Below are 19,307 nucleotides of genomic sequence, written 5' to 3' on the forward strand. Positions count from 1 at the left end.
CCGTAGACCATGAATTGTCCAATCACAATCACCGGTGCAAAATTGCGGTATTAAAAAAAACAAACAAAAAAAACACACACACATTTTGGCAGAATGATGTATGTTTTATATAAAAATATGTTATTTTTTTCAGTTTTTCAGTATACAGGTTTCATATGAGAAGGAGCTACACGCATGTGCACACAGCCTATGCTTAACACAATTCATAACATGCAGCCCAGTCAGCTCAGTCGAACATGTCTACCTGTCCAAATACAAGAAAGTAAAAAGATTGACTGTGCAAAAAAAAAAATTGTATGAATATGTCTTCTGTCTTCTTTTCACAACTGGTTCAGGGAATCTAAATAATGCAATAAGAGTGGTCCAAGTTGACTCTGTCCAGTGCCCAGTGATAATTAGTAGGTCCATTGACTTGCCCAGCAGTGATATGCATTTCTAGTCAGTTCCAAAACGTTCTTTGTGAACTTTCCTACATCATCAATTGTCTTCCCTGCTACCACTCATGGTGGATCAAGCTGAGTTATCACTGCAAAGGATGGCAGGCCATACATTGTTCACAACCATCCGTTAGTAGGTGTGTAGGTGGGTTGGGGGATGTGAAAGAGCCTCCCGAGTAGATGTCTGTAGGTAGCAGAGGTGGCCAGGCATCCCAAAAACCAAAGGGGCATCATCTGGTTCATTGGCGACAGTCAAGGGAGACAGGGGAAGGAGAGGGATGTGTTCTGAGCCAGTCTAATTCCTTGTCGTAATGGCTGATCTTCTCTCTTCCAAATGTTGCTGGGGCCATAGGCTCTCTGTTGTTTGAAGTGGAGCCTTGGTGACCATTGCGATGATGGTGATGGGGGTGGGGTCAAAGGTTAATGTCAAAGACTATGGCTGGGGGATGGGGACTCTAGAGAAGAAGAAGAAGAAGAGGGTACAAATTAAATATTGGTAATTTGTGAAGTGTGGATCTGGATCTATGTCTGCGTGTGCTTGCATGCGTCTGTACTTTGCTCTTACCGTGTGCTTTTAAATTGCTCCTTTGTGGTGACACTGACAAACACTGTTGGTCTTGACTCCTGGTCTGCTTGAAGACCTTCCCTCGTAAGACATCTGTTATCTGGGAAACATTGACAGACTATATGCATGACCTACAGTGGATATCACTGATTTAATGTGAGTCGTTGAATTATACCATGGCTCTAATGAGTTTATTTCAGGGGAGAGTATACTGTGATAACTAGGTCTGGCCACTAGGTGGAAGAAAACACACATATTTACTTTCCATTATAGGCATACCATGGCACAGCATCTCACCAGCTATCACAGCAAATTTCGGGGCAAATAGAATCTGCATTCTTCACTTTTATATTTTTAAATGCAAGTAAATACCAATGACGGATTAAAAGAATGAATGGCTTTAACTTTGGAGTACCAGATGGGGGGAGTGCAAGACAGTTGAGATGATCACAAGACATTATTAAATAATCTTCTATATTTAGTATACTGCTCTGTTGATTGACTATAACATGACACTATCTAATTGTCCTGGGACCTTGGACCCCCACCCATACTTCTCTACTTGAAGGAGGTGAAAACAAAAAGTAAGAATAGTGCACAATTCAAACAAAGTCTGTTTCCTCACATGCCATTTTTCCCATCTTGTCTCTCTCTGCTCTCCCCTTTTGTATCCTGTCATGTCTCTCCCCTCTCACCTTCTTGTCCTTGGCCACCATGATAGGGGTGTCATTGTGGTAGTTCTTAAGGCTACTGTCAGCGCCGCTCTTCAGCAGCACTCGCACCGTGTCCACCTGTCCCCGGCCACAGGCACTGTGTAAGGCTGTGTTCCCACTGTACGCCTGGCTGTTGACATCACAGCCATTCTGCCAAGGGTAGGAGAAGGTTGCATGGATGAGATGGAGCGTGTGTGTGTGTGTGTGTGTGCGCCATAAAAAGAAAAAAATATGGAAGAGTTATGGAAGCTGGTGAAGAAAAAAAAAAGCAGATGGAAAGCTATGATATATTGCCTTTGCAACTTATCAGCATGTTGTGCCACATGGGCCAGACTCTGAGTAAAAAAACTGTTTAAACCGTAAACATTTCATTTCCTTAAAACCTGTGCATGCTAGAAAGGAAAGAGAAACTGGGAAACAGACTAGCGTTCAACCATCACTGTCAAGTAAAGACAAGCTGTACTGAGAGGATGTTGAAAATAAGCTGTTCAGTAGAAAAAAGATTCCCAGCAGAATCTGACACCCAACCCCAACAACCACATGCAAACCCACGAGCATGCACACACACGCACACACTAAGATGCACATACAGGCACATATGCATGTGCGCGCGCACACACACACACACACACATACACACACACACACACAAAGATCCACATGCAGGCCCATGGTCACGTGCACACACACACACACACACACACACACACACACACACACACACACACACACACACACACACACACAGCTCCACATACAGGCGTATGGGCACGTGCACACACACACACACACACACACACACACACACACAGCTCCACATACAGGCGTATGGGCACGTGCACACACAAAGATCCACATGCAGGCCCACGGGCACGTGCGCACGCACACACACACACACACACACACACACACACACACACACACACAAAGATCCACATGCAGGCCCACGGGCACGTGCACACACACACACACACACACACACACACACACACACACAAAGCTCCACATACAGGCCCACGGGCAGGCACGCACGCACACACACACGTACACACACACACACACACACACACACACACACACACACACACACACACACACACAAGGTACCTCAATGAGGAAGCGGACCATGTCAATGTTATTGCTCTCCACTGCATGCATGACAGGGCTCTGGCCACTTTTGTTGTCCTATTTAGAAAAAAAGGTACAGTTGAAAAGTGTCATCCAGAAATGTGTGAGTCTGTTATGAGAGCCGTGAGATGTTTATCAGACCGCTGTTTAAGAGCAAGACAGGGACTGACCATTGCATTAATATCAGCTCCCGCATTCAGCAACATTTTGGCTAGGTCCTTCCAGCCACCCTGCACTGCCAGATGGAGAGAGCTCAGTCCTGAAGATCCAGGTTGAGCACAGCATGCAAACACACACACACACACACACACACACACACACACACACACACACACACACACACACACAAATATAATAGGTGAAACACAAAAATACACAGTGACAAACATACCCAGGCCTATGCTCACTCCTCACTCAGACCAGCACCAACATCCATGTGGACCTCTCACCGCTCCTGCACATGGAGCTTCGGCCTCGTCCACTTTCTCGAACGCAGACTCCGGTTGTATTTCTGGGGCTTTTTTTTTTTTTTTTGCAGAAGGAAAATCACGCTGCACCCAGACACGTCTCAGTAACGGTTACACACTAAGACCCAACCAGAGCTGCAGGAAATGCCCTTGTACCCTTTTCTCCCTCATACACCTGACACCACGGATCCAAAACGCCCCATGAGTCACCCCATGAAACGAGGGGAATATTGAAGATGTGGTCAACTGATAAGCGCGCGCAGTTTTTTTTTCTTCACTTTTTAGTCAAAAATGTTGTCAGGTTTTCTAAAGGTGCAAGATATTTGTGTCACAGCTTCCAGTGGTTCCAATTTCCAGTTTTTGCAAAGTATGCATTAGCACAGAACCTTAGCATGATTATGATTTTATATGGATTCATCAAAGTGATAATACAATTTGATGAATTACTCTGAACTGTGTGTGTCTATATATCTATATCTATCTATCTATATCTATATATGTGTGTGTGTATATATCTATATCTATATCTATATATATCTATGTATATATGTATATATGTGTATATGTGTATATATATATATATTCCCCCCGCCCCCATTTCGGTTTCCGGTGTGGGAAGATGGCGGCGCGAACTCACGTTTGCAGCGGCTTCACCCAGGTCCGACTATGCAGTGTCTTTGTCCATGTCTACGTCTAAGTTTGTGTCGTTTGTGAAGTTGTTATTTTGATCTTAGATTTATTTTATTTTTTCCGTTTAATGGCTGAAGAACTAGCGTTGGATTGGTTGAGAGAGCCTGGTCTGCCGCGTCCGGTGGGCCCAAGGACCACGGCCCCGTCTGGAGCTGTGCCTGAAAAGGAAGCACCGAGGGCGGTCTGACGGGACGCGGGGTAGGCTAAGCTAACTGCTAGCCCATGCGGGCGGGCAATTCCGATAACACCGAGGGCAGTCTGGCGGCGGCCTCGCCTAGCATTGACTGTGTTTTAGTGTCGTCGCGTGGAGTGCGGGGAGGTGTGTCGAGGGTGTCTGGCTTGGAGAGCTGGCGTTTGATCGGCTGAGGGAGCCTGGTCTGCTGTGTCCGGTGGGCCCAGGGACCACGGTCCTGTCTGGAGCTGCACACGAAGAGGAAACACCGAGGGCGGGCGGTGCGCCCTCGACAACGGGGCAGGCTAAGCTAACTGCTAGCCCATACAGACCAGCAGTTCCAACAGTCATCCTGGCTGGCGTTCACTCTCTGGACAGAGTTTTTTTTTTGGACTCTGTTGTTAACTGTTTGTGTTGGGTTTTTTTTCCTTTGTTCTCTCTGTTGTTGTATGGTTTTGGTGGTGTTGTTTTTGGAAGTTTTGGATGTGTTTTTATCTTTTGTGTCGCACTGCTGTGGGCCGGGTGAAACGAAATTTTGTTTCTTTCGTGTACACAAGTACGTGAAAGAAATGACAATAAATTGTTCCTGATCCCCCCCCCCCCCAAATTGTATCCGGCCCAATTACCCCACTCTTCCGAGCCGTCCCGGTCGCTGCTCCACCCCCTCTGCTGATCCGGGGAGGTCTGCAGACTGCCACATGTCTCCTCCGATACATGTGGAGTCGCCAGCCTCTTCTTTTCACCTGACAGTGTGGAGTTTTGCCAGCGCGTGGGAGGATCACACTATTCCCCCCAGTTCCCCCTCCCCCCCGTAACAGGCACCCCGACCGACCAGAGGAGGCGCTAGTGCAGCGACCAGGACACACCCACATCCGGCTTCCCACCCGCAGACACGGCCAATTGTGTCTGTAGGGATGCCCGACTATGCCAGAGGTAACACGGGAATTTGAACCAGCGATCCCCGTGTTGGTAGGCAACGGAATAGACAGCTACGCTACCCGGACGCCCCTGAACTGTATATATATATGAAGTTGCCCCCTGCAGAATCTGTGATTGGGGAGGATGATTGTACAACCTAGTGAAATACTTTCAACGTGAGGGTTCGAGGCGCTAAAACCCCATTTGTTCAGATAAAGCTGACCAGAAGGCAAAAGTAGAGGGTGTGTTTTTCAGGCAGCTTCCGCATGGCGAGAAATGTGTGATCCGAAGGCAGGGTGGCGTGATATGTCATATAGCAGGGATACTGATTCGTGACATTGCCCAACTAATTTGCAATTTGAATCTGTTTGTACACTTTGCACTACTGGCAATCTGCCTATTGTGTACTTACACTGATTGTACTTGAAGTGACATGCACGCTTAGCTGTGACATGATTACTATTTAGCGCTCTAAGATGCCTGCAGGGTGACACGCAACCCCACCTATCTGCTCGCTGCTTTGGATGACGGCGTCTGCTATAGGAGCAAATTTACAATGCAATTGTTGGATGGCACTGCAAAAGAGCATGCATGCTCAGAAAACCTCTTCCTAGTTTGTAGAGCTTTTTGGGTGTCTTACCCTCAAAGTTTCTGAAATCCAGGCAAGTAGGGGAGGGCAGGTAAGACAGGACGACAGCGAGACAGTCCTGCTGGCCATATTCACAGCAGAGGTGGAGCGCCGTCTGACCGTTGCGGTCCAGGAATGAAGGGTCGGCCCCCGCTTTCAGCAAGGCCTCCACCATGTATGCCTGGTGGGTTATCACGGCCAGGTGGAGAGGAGTCTAGAAGGATGTTGAGACACAGCCAGGGATTGACAGAGGAAGGAAGATAGAAGGGGAAAGAGACAAAGAGACGGACAGTTTATTATGGAAATGCCAAGCAAGTCAATGTATTTCTACACCCCATCCATATATATATATATATATATATATATATATATATATATATATATATATATATAAAACTTCATTAAATGAAACCCTGTGATGCCCTGTGATGCCGGCAGCCTGTCCAGGGTGTCTCCCCGCCTGCCGCCCAATGACTGCTGGGATAGGCTCCAGCAACCTCGCGACCTGGATTCGGATAAAGCAGCTTGGATAATGGATGGATGATAATGGATAGATGGAATAAATGAAACCCTCAATGGTAGGGAAAGTGCTCAAACAAGGAGCAAAATAATCCAGTGATTCGAGTAATTTTTTAGTAAGACAGTACAAGATTGTTTGATGCTATATGTAATCATCAGCTATATATATATATTAAACTTTGTTAAAAGAAACACTCAACGGTAGGGTAAGTGCGCAACAATAAGGAGTAAAATAATCCAGTTAGTCAGTTGACAGCTGATGATTGCTCATAGCATGAGACAGGCTTGTACTGTCTCACTTGACTAACTGGATTATATATATATATCTCCATCCATTATCCAAGCCACTAATCCCAATTGGGGTCATGGGGATGCTGGAGCCTATCCCAGTAGTCATTGGGTGGCAGGCGGGGAGATACCCAGTCCATCACAGGGCCAACACACACACACACACATTCACACCTAGGGGCAATTTAGTATGGCCGAGTCACCTGACCTACATGTCTTTGGATTGTGGGAGGAAACCCACGCAGACACAGGGAGAACATGCAAACTCCACATACAGGATGACGTGGGACAACCCCCAAGGTTGGACTACCTCGGGGCTCAAACACAGGACCTTCTTGCTGTGAGGCGACTGTGCTAACCACTGCGCCACCGTGCCGCCATATACAGTGGTGTGAAAGTGTTTGCCCCCTTCCTGATTTCTTGTTTTATTGCATGTTTGTCACACCTAAATGTTTCAGATCATCAAACAAATGTAAATATTAGACAAAGATAACAAGTAAACACAAAATGCAGTTTTTAAATGAAGGTTTTTATTATTAAGGGGGGAAAAAAATCCAAAGCTACATGGTCCTGTGTGAAAAAGCGATTGCCCCCTAAACCTAATAACTGGTTGGGCCACCCTTAGCAGCAACAACTGCAATCAAGCGTTTGCGCTAACTGGCAATGAGTCTTTTACAGCGCTGTGGAGGAATTTTGGCCCACTCATCTTTGCAGAATTGTTGTAATTCAGCCACATTGGAGGGTTTTCGAGCATGAACCGCCTTTTTAAGGTCATGCCACAGCATCTCAATCGGATTCAGGTCAGGACTTTGACTAGGCCACTCCAAAGTCTTCATTTTGTTTTTCTTAAGCCATTCAGAGGTGGACTTGCTGGTGTGTTTTGGATCATTGTCCTGCTGCAGAATCCGAGTGCGCTTCAGCTTGAGGTCGCGAGCAGATGGCCGGACATTCTCCTTCAGGATTTTTTGGTAGACAGCAGAATTCATGGTTCCATTTACCACAGCAAGTCTTCCAGGTCCTGAAGCAGCAAAACAGCCCCAGACCATCACACTACCACCACCATATTTTACTGTTGGTATGATGTTCCTTTTCTGAATGCTGTGTTACTTTTACGCCAGATGTAATGGGACACACACCTTCCAAAAAGTTCAACTTTTGTCTCGTCAGTCCACAGAGTATTTTCCCAAAAGTCTTGGGGATCATCAAGATGTTTTCTGGCAAAACTGAGACGAGCCTTTATGTTCTTTTTGCTCAGCAGTGGTTTTCGTCTTGGAACTCTGCCATGCAGGCCATTTTTGCCCGGTCTCTTTCTTATGGTGGAGTCATGAACACTGACCTTAACTAAGACATGTGAGGCCTACAGTTCTTTGGATGTTGTTGTGGGGTCTTTTGTGACCTCTTGGATGAGTCGTCGCTGCGCTCTTGGGGTAATTTTGGTCGACCAGCCACTCCTGGGAAGGTTCACCACTGTTCCATGTTTTCGCCATTTGTGGATAATGGCTCTCACTGTGGTTCGCTGGAGTCCCAAAGCTTTAGAAATGGCTTTATAACCTTTTGCAGACTGATAGATTTCAATTACTTTGTTTCTCAATTGTTCCTGAATTTCTTTGGAGCGCAGCATGATATCTAGTAGCTTTTGAGGATCTTTTGGTCTACTTCACTTTGTCAGGCAGGTCCTATTTAAGTGATTTCTTGATTGAGAAGAGACGTGGCAGTAATCAGGCCTGGGTATGGCTAGAGAAATTGAACTCAGCTTTCCAAAGATGTGATAAACCACACTTAATGTATGTTTTAACAGGGGGGGCAATCACTTTTTCACACAGGGCCATGTAGGTTTGGATTTTTCTTTTGCCTTAATAATAAAAACCTTCATTAAAAAACCGCATTTTGTGTTTACTTGTGTTATCTTTGTCTAATATTTAAATTTGTTTGATGATCTGAAACATTTACACTACCGTGCAAAAGTTTGGGATCACCCAAACAATTTTGTGTTTTCCATGAAAAGTCACACTTATTCACCACCATATGTTGTGAAATGAATAGAAAATAGAGTCAAGACATTGACAAGGTTAGAAATAATGATTTGTATTTGAAATAAGATTTTTTTTACATCAAACTTTGCTTTCGTCAAAGAATCCTCCATTTGCAGCAATTACAGCATTGCAGACCTTTGGCATTCTAGCTGTTAATTTGTTGAGGTAATCTGGAGAAATTGCACCCCACGCTTCCAGAAGCAGCTCCCACAAGTTGGATTGGTTGGATGGGCACTTCTTTGAGCAGATTGAGTTTCTGGAGCATCACATTTGTGGGGTCAATTAAACGCTCAAAATGGCCAGAAAAAGAGAACTTTCATCTGAAACCCGACAGTCTATTCTTGTTCTTAGAAATGAAGGCTATTCCATGCGAGAAATTGCTAAGAAATTGAAGATTTCCTATACCGGTGTGTACTACTCCCTTCAGAGGACAGCACAAACAGGCTCTAACCAGAGTAGAAAAAGAAGTGGGAGGCCGCGTTGCACAACTGAGCAAGAAGATAAGTACATTAGAGTCTCTAGTTTGAGAAACAGACGCCTCACAGGTCCCCAACTGGCATCTTCATTAAATAGTACCTGTTAGAGCCTGTTTGTGCTGTCCTCTGAAGGGAGTAGTACACACCGGTGTAGGAAATCTTCAATTTCTTAGCAATTTCTCGCATGGAATAGCCTTCATTTCTAAGAACAAGAATAGACTGTCGAGTTTCAGATAAAAGTTCTCTTTTTCTGGCCATTTTGAGCGTTTAATTGACCCCACAAATGTGATGCTCCAGAAACTCAATCTGCTCAAAGAAGTGCCCATCCAACCAATCCAACTTGTGGGAGCTGCTTCTGGAAGCGTGGGGTGCAATTTCTCCAGATTACCTCAACAAATTAACAGCTAGAATGCCAAAGGTCTGCAATGCTGTAATTGCTGCAAATGGAGGATTCTTTGACGAAAGCAAAGTTTGATGTAAAAAAAATCTTATTTCAAATACAAATCATTATTTCTAACCTTGTCAATGTCTTGACTCTATTTTCTATTCATTTCACAACATATGGTGGTGAATAAGTGTGACTTTTCATGGAAAACACGAAATTGTTTGGGTGATCCCAAACTTTTGAACGGTAGTGTAAGTGTGACAAACATGCAAAAAAATAAGATATCAGGAAGGGGGCAAACACTTTTTCACACCACTGTATATATAAAAATGTGTATGTATGTGTGTATATGTGTGTGTGTATGTATATATATATGTGTGTGTGTGTATACATATGTGTATGTGTGTGTGTGTATATATATATAATGTGTATGTGTGTGTGTGTATATATATGTGTGTGTGTGTGTATATATATATATATATATATATATATATAAATAATAGATCAATATTGATTGTAGAATAATTAGAAATTAACACTTATGGCACTTATGGGAAAATGGGAGTTACATTTTCAAGGAATCCATGAATCATAATAAGAAACACACTTCCTGATATATATATATAGAGATGGAGGAAGGAAAGGCAATAACACTATTTCTGGTAAAGGCATTCCTTATCTCTGTTTGTACTCGATGATGTGAAGGTCACACATGTAGTAAAATAATAGCAATGACGACATGCCCACATATAAGAATAAACAAGAACGGCACGCTGGGTCTTGCTACGGGTGTAGTGCCTCACTCCATACGGAGCAGGCAAAAGCTGCTTATCAATTAACATGCACCTTGATTCACGTGCCCCCATATTAACCCCCACAACCTCACACATGCAGAGGTCAGGGTATTCAGGGATCCAAACATTATCTGAACCGCTTATCCTGCCGTAGGGTCGCGGGGATGCTGGAGCCTATCCCAGCAGTCATTGGGTGGCAGGCGGGGAGACACCCTGGACAGGCCGCCGGGCCGTCACGCAGGGCCCACACGCTTCTCTTCGAAAATCTAAATCGCTGTCATATCGATAAGGCCGACGCACCATCCACCAGACGGCAACGGCGGCGGCCCTGACATGTCGCCGCGTGACTCATCCAAAATGAAGACGAACCTGTTCTGACAACACGGGCCGCGCACAGCGACAGGAAACGCCGGCGATCCGAGAGAACGAACTCCTCATCGGGGGACGTGTCTCTTCCGCCCCCGAAAGGGGAACCGAATGAAGTCCCTTGAGCAACCCTGAATCTTCCTCAGGTTGAGGTCGGTCAATTATTAATTTCCCCAGACCGTCCCGCAGATGACCGTGTTTACACTTGGCGCCGGGCCCGGCCGCTGCCGACCCGTTGTGTAGATTAAACAGACGAGTACGGGTGCGATAGGCTACGTTCGTAAATCTAAATGAGTCATAAAAGGAAGTCTTTCAACCTGGACACGTTAGCGCTTTTCTGAGGTTACACAACGAACCCAGTTATCAGGAACAGATTGCAGGATAGTGTACTTAGTTTCACTTTTGCTGCACCACACACACACACACACACACACACACACACACACACACAGTGTGTGTGTGTGTGTGTGTGTGTGTGCATGTTCCGGGTAAAGGGGAGAAAAAGGTGGAGTAACAGCGGCGGAGTACTTTGGTGGAATTCCTGCAGTGTGTCAATGCCAGTGCCCCCCCTGCCCCCCTTTCCACCGATGCTTCCAAGAATTCTGTGACTCACAAGTGACACACACGCACACACACGCACACACACACCCCCACACGCACACCCCCACACACTGTTGTTACATGTCCAAACAGGACGTCCATTGATGTCCGCAGCACATTCATTCATTCCAAAGAAGATTACATTCTTTGAAGTTCCCATTATAAACATTCATTGATGTACCAAAAAAAAAAAAAAAAAAAAAAAAAAAAGAGGAAAGAAAAGAAACAAGTCTTACTTTCTTTTAAAAATCTTAATCCACACTTGATGCCTTTAGAAACGGCCGAGAACGTGTCAGCAGCCGCCATCGTTTCACAACTGAAGTGAGGCAACCTGAGACCTTTTAGGAACCTTCTGGACAAACATCAGAGTTCAATCGCGGGCTTCCCGCAAACTACTTCGGAGTGACTAAAACAAAAAAAATCCGGCAAAGATAAAACGAGGGGGGGTGGGGTGGTGGGGGGGGGGAAGGGAGGAGGTCTTGAGGGGGGGGTGTAGGGGGGTATGGCGGAAGGAGTTATAGACGGAAGCGATAGAGTGGAGTCGAGGGAAAAGACAGGATACAAGAGGGAAAATCCCTTCTCTCTCCCCTGCTGCTATCTATCCTCGCTCGCTCGCATTCCTGCAAAATGAGGGGATCGAGCGGAGAAGCAGGGACGAACATGGAGAAGAGAGAGAGAGAGAGAGGGAGAGGGAGAGAGAGAGAGAGAGGGAGAGAGAGAGGGAGAGAGAGAGAGCAGAGGAGGGTTCTGTGCTGCAAGTTGTGTTAAATGCAACAAAAAAAAAGTAATGTTGAGGTGAGGTTGCAAACAGGGGTGGAAGGCAAATGACAAACAGAGAGAGAGAGTGAGAGAGAGAGTGAGAGAGAGGAGGGTGTGCATATTAACTGGCCTGACTTGGCCTTAGCAGTGCCCCCCCCCCCCCGCCGCCCTGTTAGCCAAACACTGAATGCCAATATGTCGCCGTCACTGAGGAATCATACATCAGGAATTTCAGGATTTGAAGTGAGTTGTGTAAATTAAAGCATAAAATACGTCCTCAGAGAGAAAGAAAAAAAAAAGGTAGTGAGAGAGAGAGAGAGCGAGAGAGAGAGAGAGAGAGAGAGAGAGAGAGAGAGAGAGAGAGAGAGAGAGAGAGCTGCATGTGGAAGGGAAAGTCCCGTGAACTACCCTCTCAACCTCAGCACAAGGTATGTTGAGAAACAGCCCAGAGCGAGAGAAGAAGGGGTCATGCGACTTCTCGGAACAACGATACTAATGCTCGCACACAAAAACACACACACACACACACACACACACACACACACACACACACACACACACTGCAGGTCGATCGCTCGCTCCCTCCCGCCCTAACACAAACACGCCGCATGCCGCAAGAATGCACATATGGTCTCCACGCGTCAAAAAATAAAAAATAACATCACATCGTGAAAAAGTGGCTACCGGTAAAAAAAAAGAGAAAAGAAGCAATAACGGCTCACCGAGCGTGATCAGACACGCAGGCTGCAACAGCCTGCGCACACTACGCTTCGGAGCCGTCCAAACAATAAACACCTCGCCGGCGATGATCGATGGGAGCCAAGACGCCGCACTCCGCATCCCGTAGCCTAACAGGAGCGTACCCTCGTTACGTTTTAGGGATTCTTTTAGCTGAAGCGCATCACCGTGGACGCGCGCTTCATTATTATTTTTTTGTTGCCACGCGCTGTCTCGGCGAAAGCGAAGCTCGTGTTTGTGCCACGTCGGTTCATACTGAGCTCCCCCCCCCCCCTCCCCCCCCCCCGAGACGCATCAGCAGTGGTCAGAAGTATCTGCGCGCCTTCGACGGGGTGCAGAAGTAGCCGAGTAAATCCACTCGGTGGGCTCCGGTCCATCGCGGCGTATCGCTGCTCGGAACGTGCGCCATTTATTTTCTAGGATAAAAGAGTAAAGAGAGATCTAACGTGCTCGGCGAGACGGGTCTCGTAATGTCTCATCACGGTTCAGGATGCACGTGGTTAAAGCCTGACACTTCTTCTGCCCGTCCAGTCATAGCGCTAGCACCGACAGTCAAAAGGGCCCCCGTATGCAAGCCGCTGGATACGCCGTTGATATTGGGGAACTGCTGCACATATTTTTCTTTCACTCTCGCTCTCTTTCTGGTAAGTTTGGCAATACCTGGAGAAAGACTTTCAGTGGCTCTTGAACGAAGGCTGGTGTTTTTAGAATAAAAGACGCTTTCCAGGTCTTATTTTGACACGAGTTTCTGTCTTTGTGCTGCATAAAGAAAAACCACACAATCTGTTAGGTAAATGACTGTGGCAGGACCTACGTCTCCCCTCTTTCTTGCAACCACATATGGCATTATAGGCAGAAGCATGAGTGTGACTGTGATTGTGTGCGCGCGTGTGTGTGTGTGTGTGTGTGTGTGTGCGCGCGCGTGTGTTGGGGTGTGCGCACGTTTGCATACAGAGAACAGACAGGATATCTCAAAACGCACGCAGCCAAGCCTCGGTGGCAAGCCAAAACAATAACAGGTGTCGGCACCAGCATTGCTTCTGGTAAGTGAGCTTGTGGTGTCATGCGTCTTCTGAAACCCCGGCCCTGGGAGCCGCCGAGCGCTACAGGGCTCCGGTACTTTCGCCGGTGAAGAATGAAAATAAGATAACAACTGCCATTATAAGGACTTAAGGGAACGAGGAGAAGAGAGGAAAACAGAAAGTGGAAGTGTTGGCCAAAAGCCAGTGGTTGGGACAGTCCTGGATTGGGAAAGACCCGAAGATAATTCCCTGCACTCATTCCAGTCAAGTAAACCATATCTTAACTTTCGAAAGGATGTGTTGAGGTGACTACGTTAGAGAAGAGGTCTAGATTAACAGCGGTCTAAGAGGTTAAGTTGAAATAGTGGGTAAATCTGAGAAAGCACAACATGTAGTCATTTAAAAGTTTGTCTCACTTGCGTAAATGCAATTCCTGAAATGTTCTCAGAACTGTAAGTGCGCTCTACTCGACAGCTGAAGTGTTTAGCGCAACCTGCAAGAGTCCCTAACACATTCAAAATGTCCAAATTAAATAAATTTGTCGATGAGTACAACAGTCTCATCAAATGGAAATATGTCTTTAACTTGGCATAATAAGTATCAGCATCAACATGACATGGTCGACCTTTACCTTATACACCAATCAGCCCAAACATTAAAACCACCTGCCTAATATTGTGTAGGTCCCCCTCGTGGCGCCAAAACAGCTCTGACCCGTCGAGGCGTGGACTCCACAAGACCTCTGAAGGTGTCCTCTGGTGTCTGGCACCACGACGTTAGCAGCAGATCCTTCAAGTCCTGTAAGATGCGAGGTGGGGCCTCCATGAATTGGACTTGTTTTTCCATCACATCCCACAGATGCTCGATTGGATTGAGATCTGGGGAATTTGGAGGCCAAAGCAACACCTTGATCTCTTTGTCATGTCTCTCAAACCATTCCTGAACAATGTGTACAGGGTTGCAGAGTGCATTGTCCTTCCAAATAGAGGCCACTGCCATCAGGGAATCATCATTATCGTCATCATCGGCAGTCACTCGGGATCGAGTATGGCTGTCTTCCTTCTGGGTCCTTAGGTGGGCATAGAGGCCGATCCTGGAGCCGCATAATGGGAGGACACCTGCGCGTGACAGCTTTTTACATGGAGTGGCTGATGTGTCTGCAGCCACCACATGGTCCATGGTAAGGGGTGGCCAGAATCCAATGGCATGGCGAACCAATATGATTGGGGACCACCCTCATTTGCAGCCTTCATCCGCCTTCACTGCCGTTGTGACCTGGAGACATCTTCTGCCAGTTCCGCCATTGAGGTTTTTGCTGGATCACGCTTTGTCTGGAACCTCCCCCTTGACCTATCCGCCTTGGGTGACCCTACCAGGAGCCAAGCTTCAGACGACATAGCTCTTGGGGTCATTAGTACTCACAAGCTTCTCCACCACAGCAAGGTGGCGATCCAGGAGAAGCATCAGGGAATGAAGGGGTGTACTTGGTCTGCAACAATGTTTAGGTAGGTGACATGGGTCAAAGTAACATCCACATGAATGCCAGGACCCAAAGTTTCCCAGCAGAACATTGCCCAGAACGTTACACCGCCTCCGCCGGCTTGTCATCTTCCTACAGTGCATCCTGCTGTAAAAGAGAAGGTGATTCAGCAGACCAAGCCACCTTCTTCCATTGCTCCATAGTCCAGTTCTGATACTCACATGCCCATTGAAGACGTTCTCAGTGGGGGACAGGGGTCAGAGTGCCCCATACGCAGCAAGCTGGGCGAAAATGTGTGTTCTGACACCTGTCTATCATAGCCAGCATTAACTTTTTTTTTAGCAATTTGAGCTACAGTAGCAATTTGAGCTACAGTAGCTCTTCTGTGGGATCAGGCCAGATGGGGGTGACCTACATAATATCAGGCAGGCGGTTTTAATGTTCTGGCAGATTGGAGTAAGTGCACGTGAGTGAAAGAATTCAACTGAAAACAAAATCATCCATTTTGAATAGCATGCTGTTCTGACAATGTAAATGATCAATTACCAGCAGCACTTAAGCAGTTGAGACTAACGGTAATACAGCTTACTGTTGCTACAGATGAACAGGACTTATAGAGTAACAGGATATGTGTCATATTTCATGGGTGTAAAATACTGAAGTCAGATGTACCTGATGTAGCAAAACACTACAGAGGGAACAGGTGGAGCACAGACGCTCCTTCCCAGCAACTGCATGACCCTGCGTGGTTCTCGGCATGCAGAAAGCAGAGGTGAACCGACGAGGAAAGGTGAATTCTGTCCCCTAACCATAAGCCGCCACGGGTGGATGAGAATGTGATAAAATGTGGCAAGGCGAGGAGGAAACTCAGGACTTCCTCTTTTGCTCTTTTCCCTGTTTCTGTTATCAGAAGGCTTCAGGGCACAGCTGGGGATTGTTTTACATAGCGTGGTTGCCATGCAGTCATGCAATACCCCTGCCATGAACCTTGACAGATCAAATTCTCATGTCATTGTCTGCCATCAAATCGAACCCGAACCCTACATTTCAAGACCACTTTCAAAACTAATTTCTTAACTGAAATTTGTCTCTCAAGCGAGTGAGTGGATGGTGGTTGCAACTTTATTCAGTTCACTCCCTCAGATATGAGAAGATGACAAATTTTGAAAAGGATTTCAGGAAATTTCTTTCAGGGCAAGAGTTTTGAAAAGTAAATCAAACTCTACTTTTCAAACACTGCTCTTGCAAACTATCACTTCTTTTTTTTTTTAAACAACTGCCATTTCGGTCTTGCTAGTCATTCATCAGAGTAAAACCCAGGTAAGCAAAACTGCTGTGGCCCGGACCCGTCCCACACCCGACACTTCATCCGGCTCGCATACCGCATGGAATGATGGCACTTGGGCGGTCCGCTGCCGTTTGCCAGATCTGGGCCAGAACCAAGCCATAGCAATGCCGCATGTGCCACATATTTGCCAAAGGTGGCCCATATTTGTTTTGTGATATTTGGGCCATATTCACCATTTACCACACGGGCCACTTCAGGGTCACATCCAGATTACATGTTGCCCAGAGCACCGCATCTTTGCCAAAAAAAGGCCCACATTTGATTTGGCACATTTGGGCCATATTTGCTATTATACATGTGGGCCACTTCAGGCTCACATCCATTTTGTCAGGGCCAGAAGAAGACCATCAGGGCCACATCATTGCCTGAAGTGGCCCACATCCGGATGCTGTCTGGTAACGAACGGAAGATTATGGAAACAAATGTGTTTCTCAAAGCATAATGCTCCGCCCGAGTCACGTGACAGAGATAGTGACTGGATCATGATTGCATCATATTATGAGGTTTTGGGGGGGTTTTTTTGTAAAAAAAGGAAATATAGTTTCTATCAGAGTAGAACAAAATAGCAACATTGAAAAGTGTGTGTGTGTGTGTGTGTCTCGCTGGCCCGTGTGCACACCATATGTGCATGCACATGTGCTTGTTTCTAAATGGACAGAATGGAGGTATGTGTGGTTGCTTTGCAGAGACGTGTCCTCTGACCTGGCGGAGGTTGTTGTAGACATTGAGGTCTCTGCGAGCCAGCAGCAGCAGGTTAATCAGCATGCAGACGACAGCCTCGTCACCTTGTGCCACCGCTATATGGAGAGCTCTGCAACGAAACCACACGTACAAACACACACAGACAAGTTTTTTTACTCCTTTGGCGCTGACACAAATATTGCGAAATTTCAAAAAGCAGACGGGTTGGGTTACGGGGGCTGTTCTGACACAGTGACCCACTGACACTCGGTGTCCTCTGGAGCTACCTTCCGGGCTGAGAGGACAACCGGTCGCCTTGCCTACAACCTAATCTGATTTTCACATAACTGAGGTGCTTTGCACACACGCACACGTGAGCAGGAGGTTCCTGTAACGTCCATACATGTCTTCTCTCTGTGCAGTGTACACCGTGCACTGTTCAGGCCTGTTGGTGATGCAATGATGTGATGATGTGACAGGATGCGTGATGATGTATAAGGATGTGTCAGAAGCTTGATGTTAATCTGATTTTCATTGTGAGTTTCATAATTTTTCTATTTCGATTTTGGGATACTCTATTGATCTCCGTGGGGAAATTAGGCTCCGCATTTAACCCATCCTAGCTGTGTAGCTAGCAGCAGCGGGCAGCCGCCGTGCAGCGCCTCGGGGACCAACTCCAGTTGGTCTCGCCACGCCTTGGACCAGGGGCACGGACAGGAGTATTAACCCTAATGTGCACGTCTTTTTTTGGATGGTGGGGGAAACCAGAGCGCCCGGAGAAAACCCGCCGCAGACACGGGGTTGAACATGCGAACGCCACACAGAGGACGACCTGGGAGTACCCCGGGGTTCGAACCCAGGACCTTCTTGCTGTGAGGCGACAGCGCTGACCACTGCGCCACAGATGCACATCTGTAAACTGTCTGCAGTCTAGCGGAATAAAAATGTTCTATATCACACATTTAGATCGGACCCCCCCCCCCCCCAGCTAGACTCATATGAGTTCATCTATGAAACCATAAACCTGACCGGTGAATGTGTATAAGCATTTAGTGTGATCAGCAGTGGCCAAACCTTCTTGAACTTTGACCTGATTATCTCACTCACAGTTGGGCTGAGCGACTCCAGAGAAGAACATAGGTGGACTCAGTACTCCTGTCAAACCCTTAACCGTGCAAGAGGGAAAACCACTATCGGTAGCTTGCATTTGAAACTGACACAGGTCAAACTTTAGGAACTTTTTCTTGTTTTTGGCAGGGCGGTGGTGGGGGGGGGGAGTTAAGCTGTAGATAACATAGATACCAGTTTTCACATCATTCTCTTTTTTCTTTTTTTTTTCAGCTTCCAGTAAGATCTGGTCTGATTTGATGTAACTTCCTGTTGTCAATAACAATGGTCACATCCCCCGACCTCTCTCTCTCTCTCTCTCTATGCTGTGAAAATTAATTGTCATCAATTTATGAAGCCGTGTGGTTCCTGATGGGGCTTTTCAAGGTTCGCGCTTGTCAGCTTTGGATGCCGTGGATATGTCACGTAATACAGAAAAAAACACGATGTGACTTGAAACAGGGACATTTTTGCAGAAGAAGTTGAAAGTACCCTAACAGAGGATTTCAGGGCAGCAACGTAGTTCATACGGTGACAGTTAGAGAATCTCTTGCCCCACTTCCTCTAACTGATGATTTCCCCCTGACATCAAGTCATTAAATATTGTAATGTCCTGCCTGAAAAGTACCAATTAAAGGTATCTGCTTATCATAAAGGGAGGTATGCAGCAAGCAAAGCCAACCTGCTGCCATCTCTCCAAATAAGGGGAAGAAACTTTCTGACAGTACAAGTGCAGAAGGCTTTCCTACTCTTCTCACGAAGTGTGTAGGGCACAAATGAGAATTCTTTTGCAGATTTACACTCAAGTCAAAGGTGCAACTTCTGAGGCTGCCGTGGTTGCGGGTTTAACTCCAGCCAAGTGCCCGTTCTTCTGAATTCGTTTGCACAAATTCAACGAGAGAGAGCGAGGGAGCTAATTCACTTATAATCCACAGCGGTGTTTGGCTGGAGTGAAAACCTGCATACATCCCAGATAGCATCCGGATGTGGGCC

General features: G+C 46.5%; 1 protein-coding gene across 1 annotated transcript in view; it reads right to left on the reverse strand.

Annotated features, from left to right (window-relative positions):
• Positions 1–90: 90 nt before the first annotated feature.
• bcl3 (BCL3 transcription coactivator) overlaps positions 91–19,307 on the reverse strand; it is a 30,334-nt gene continuing 11,117 nt past the window's right edge. Inside the window, exons 3-9 of the mRNA XM_056286627.1 lie at positions 17,229–17,337; positions 5,731–5,932; positions 3,014–3,102; positions 2,823–2,900; positions 1,698–1,865; positions 1,003–1,102; positions 91–892 (exon numbers count right to left, since the gene is read on the reverse strand). Coding sequence (XP_056142602.1) covers positions 864–892; positions 1,003–1,102; positions 1,698–1,865; positions 2,823–2,900; positions 3,014–3,102; positions 5,731–5,932; positions 17,229–17,337 — 775 coding nt within the window. The 3' untranslated portion in view covers positions 91–863. The remainder of the gene's footprint in view (positions 893–1,002; positions 1,103–1,697; positions 1,866–2,822; positions 2,901–3,013; positions 3,103–5,730; positions 5,933–17,228; positions 17,338–19,307) is intronic.

Source organism: Lampris incognitus, chromosome 9 (genome assembly GCF_029633865.1).
Source record: "Lampris incognitus isolate fLamInc1 chromosome 9, fLamInc1.hap2, whole genome shotgun sequence".
In the NCBI taxonomy this organism is placed as follows: domain Eukaryota; kingdom Metazoa; phylum Chordata; class Actinopteri; order Lampriformes; family Lampridae; genus Lampris; species Lampris incognitus.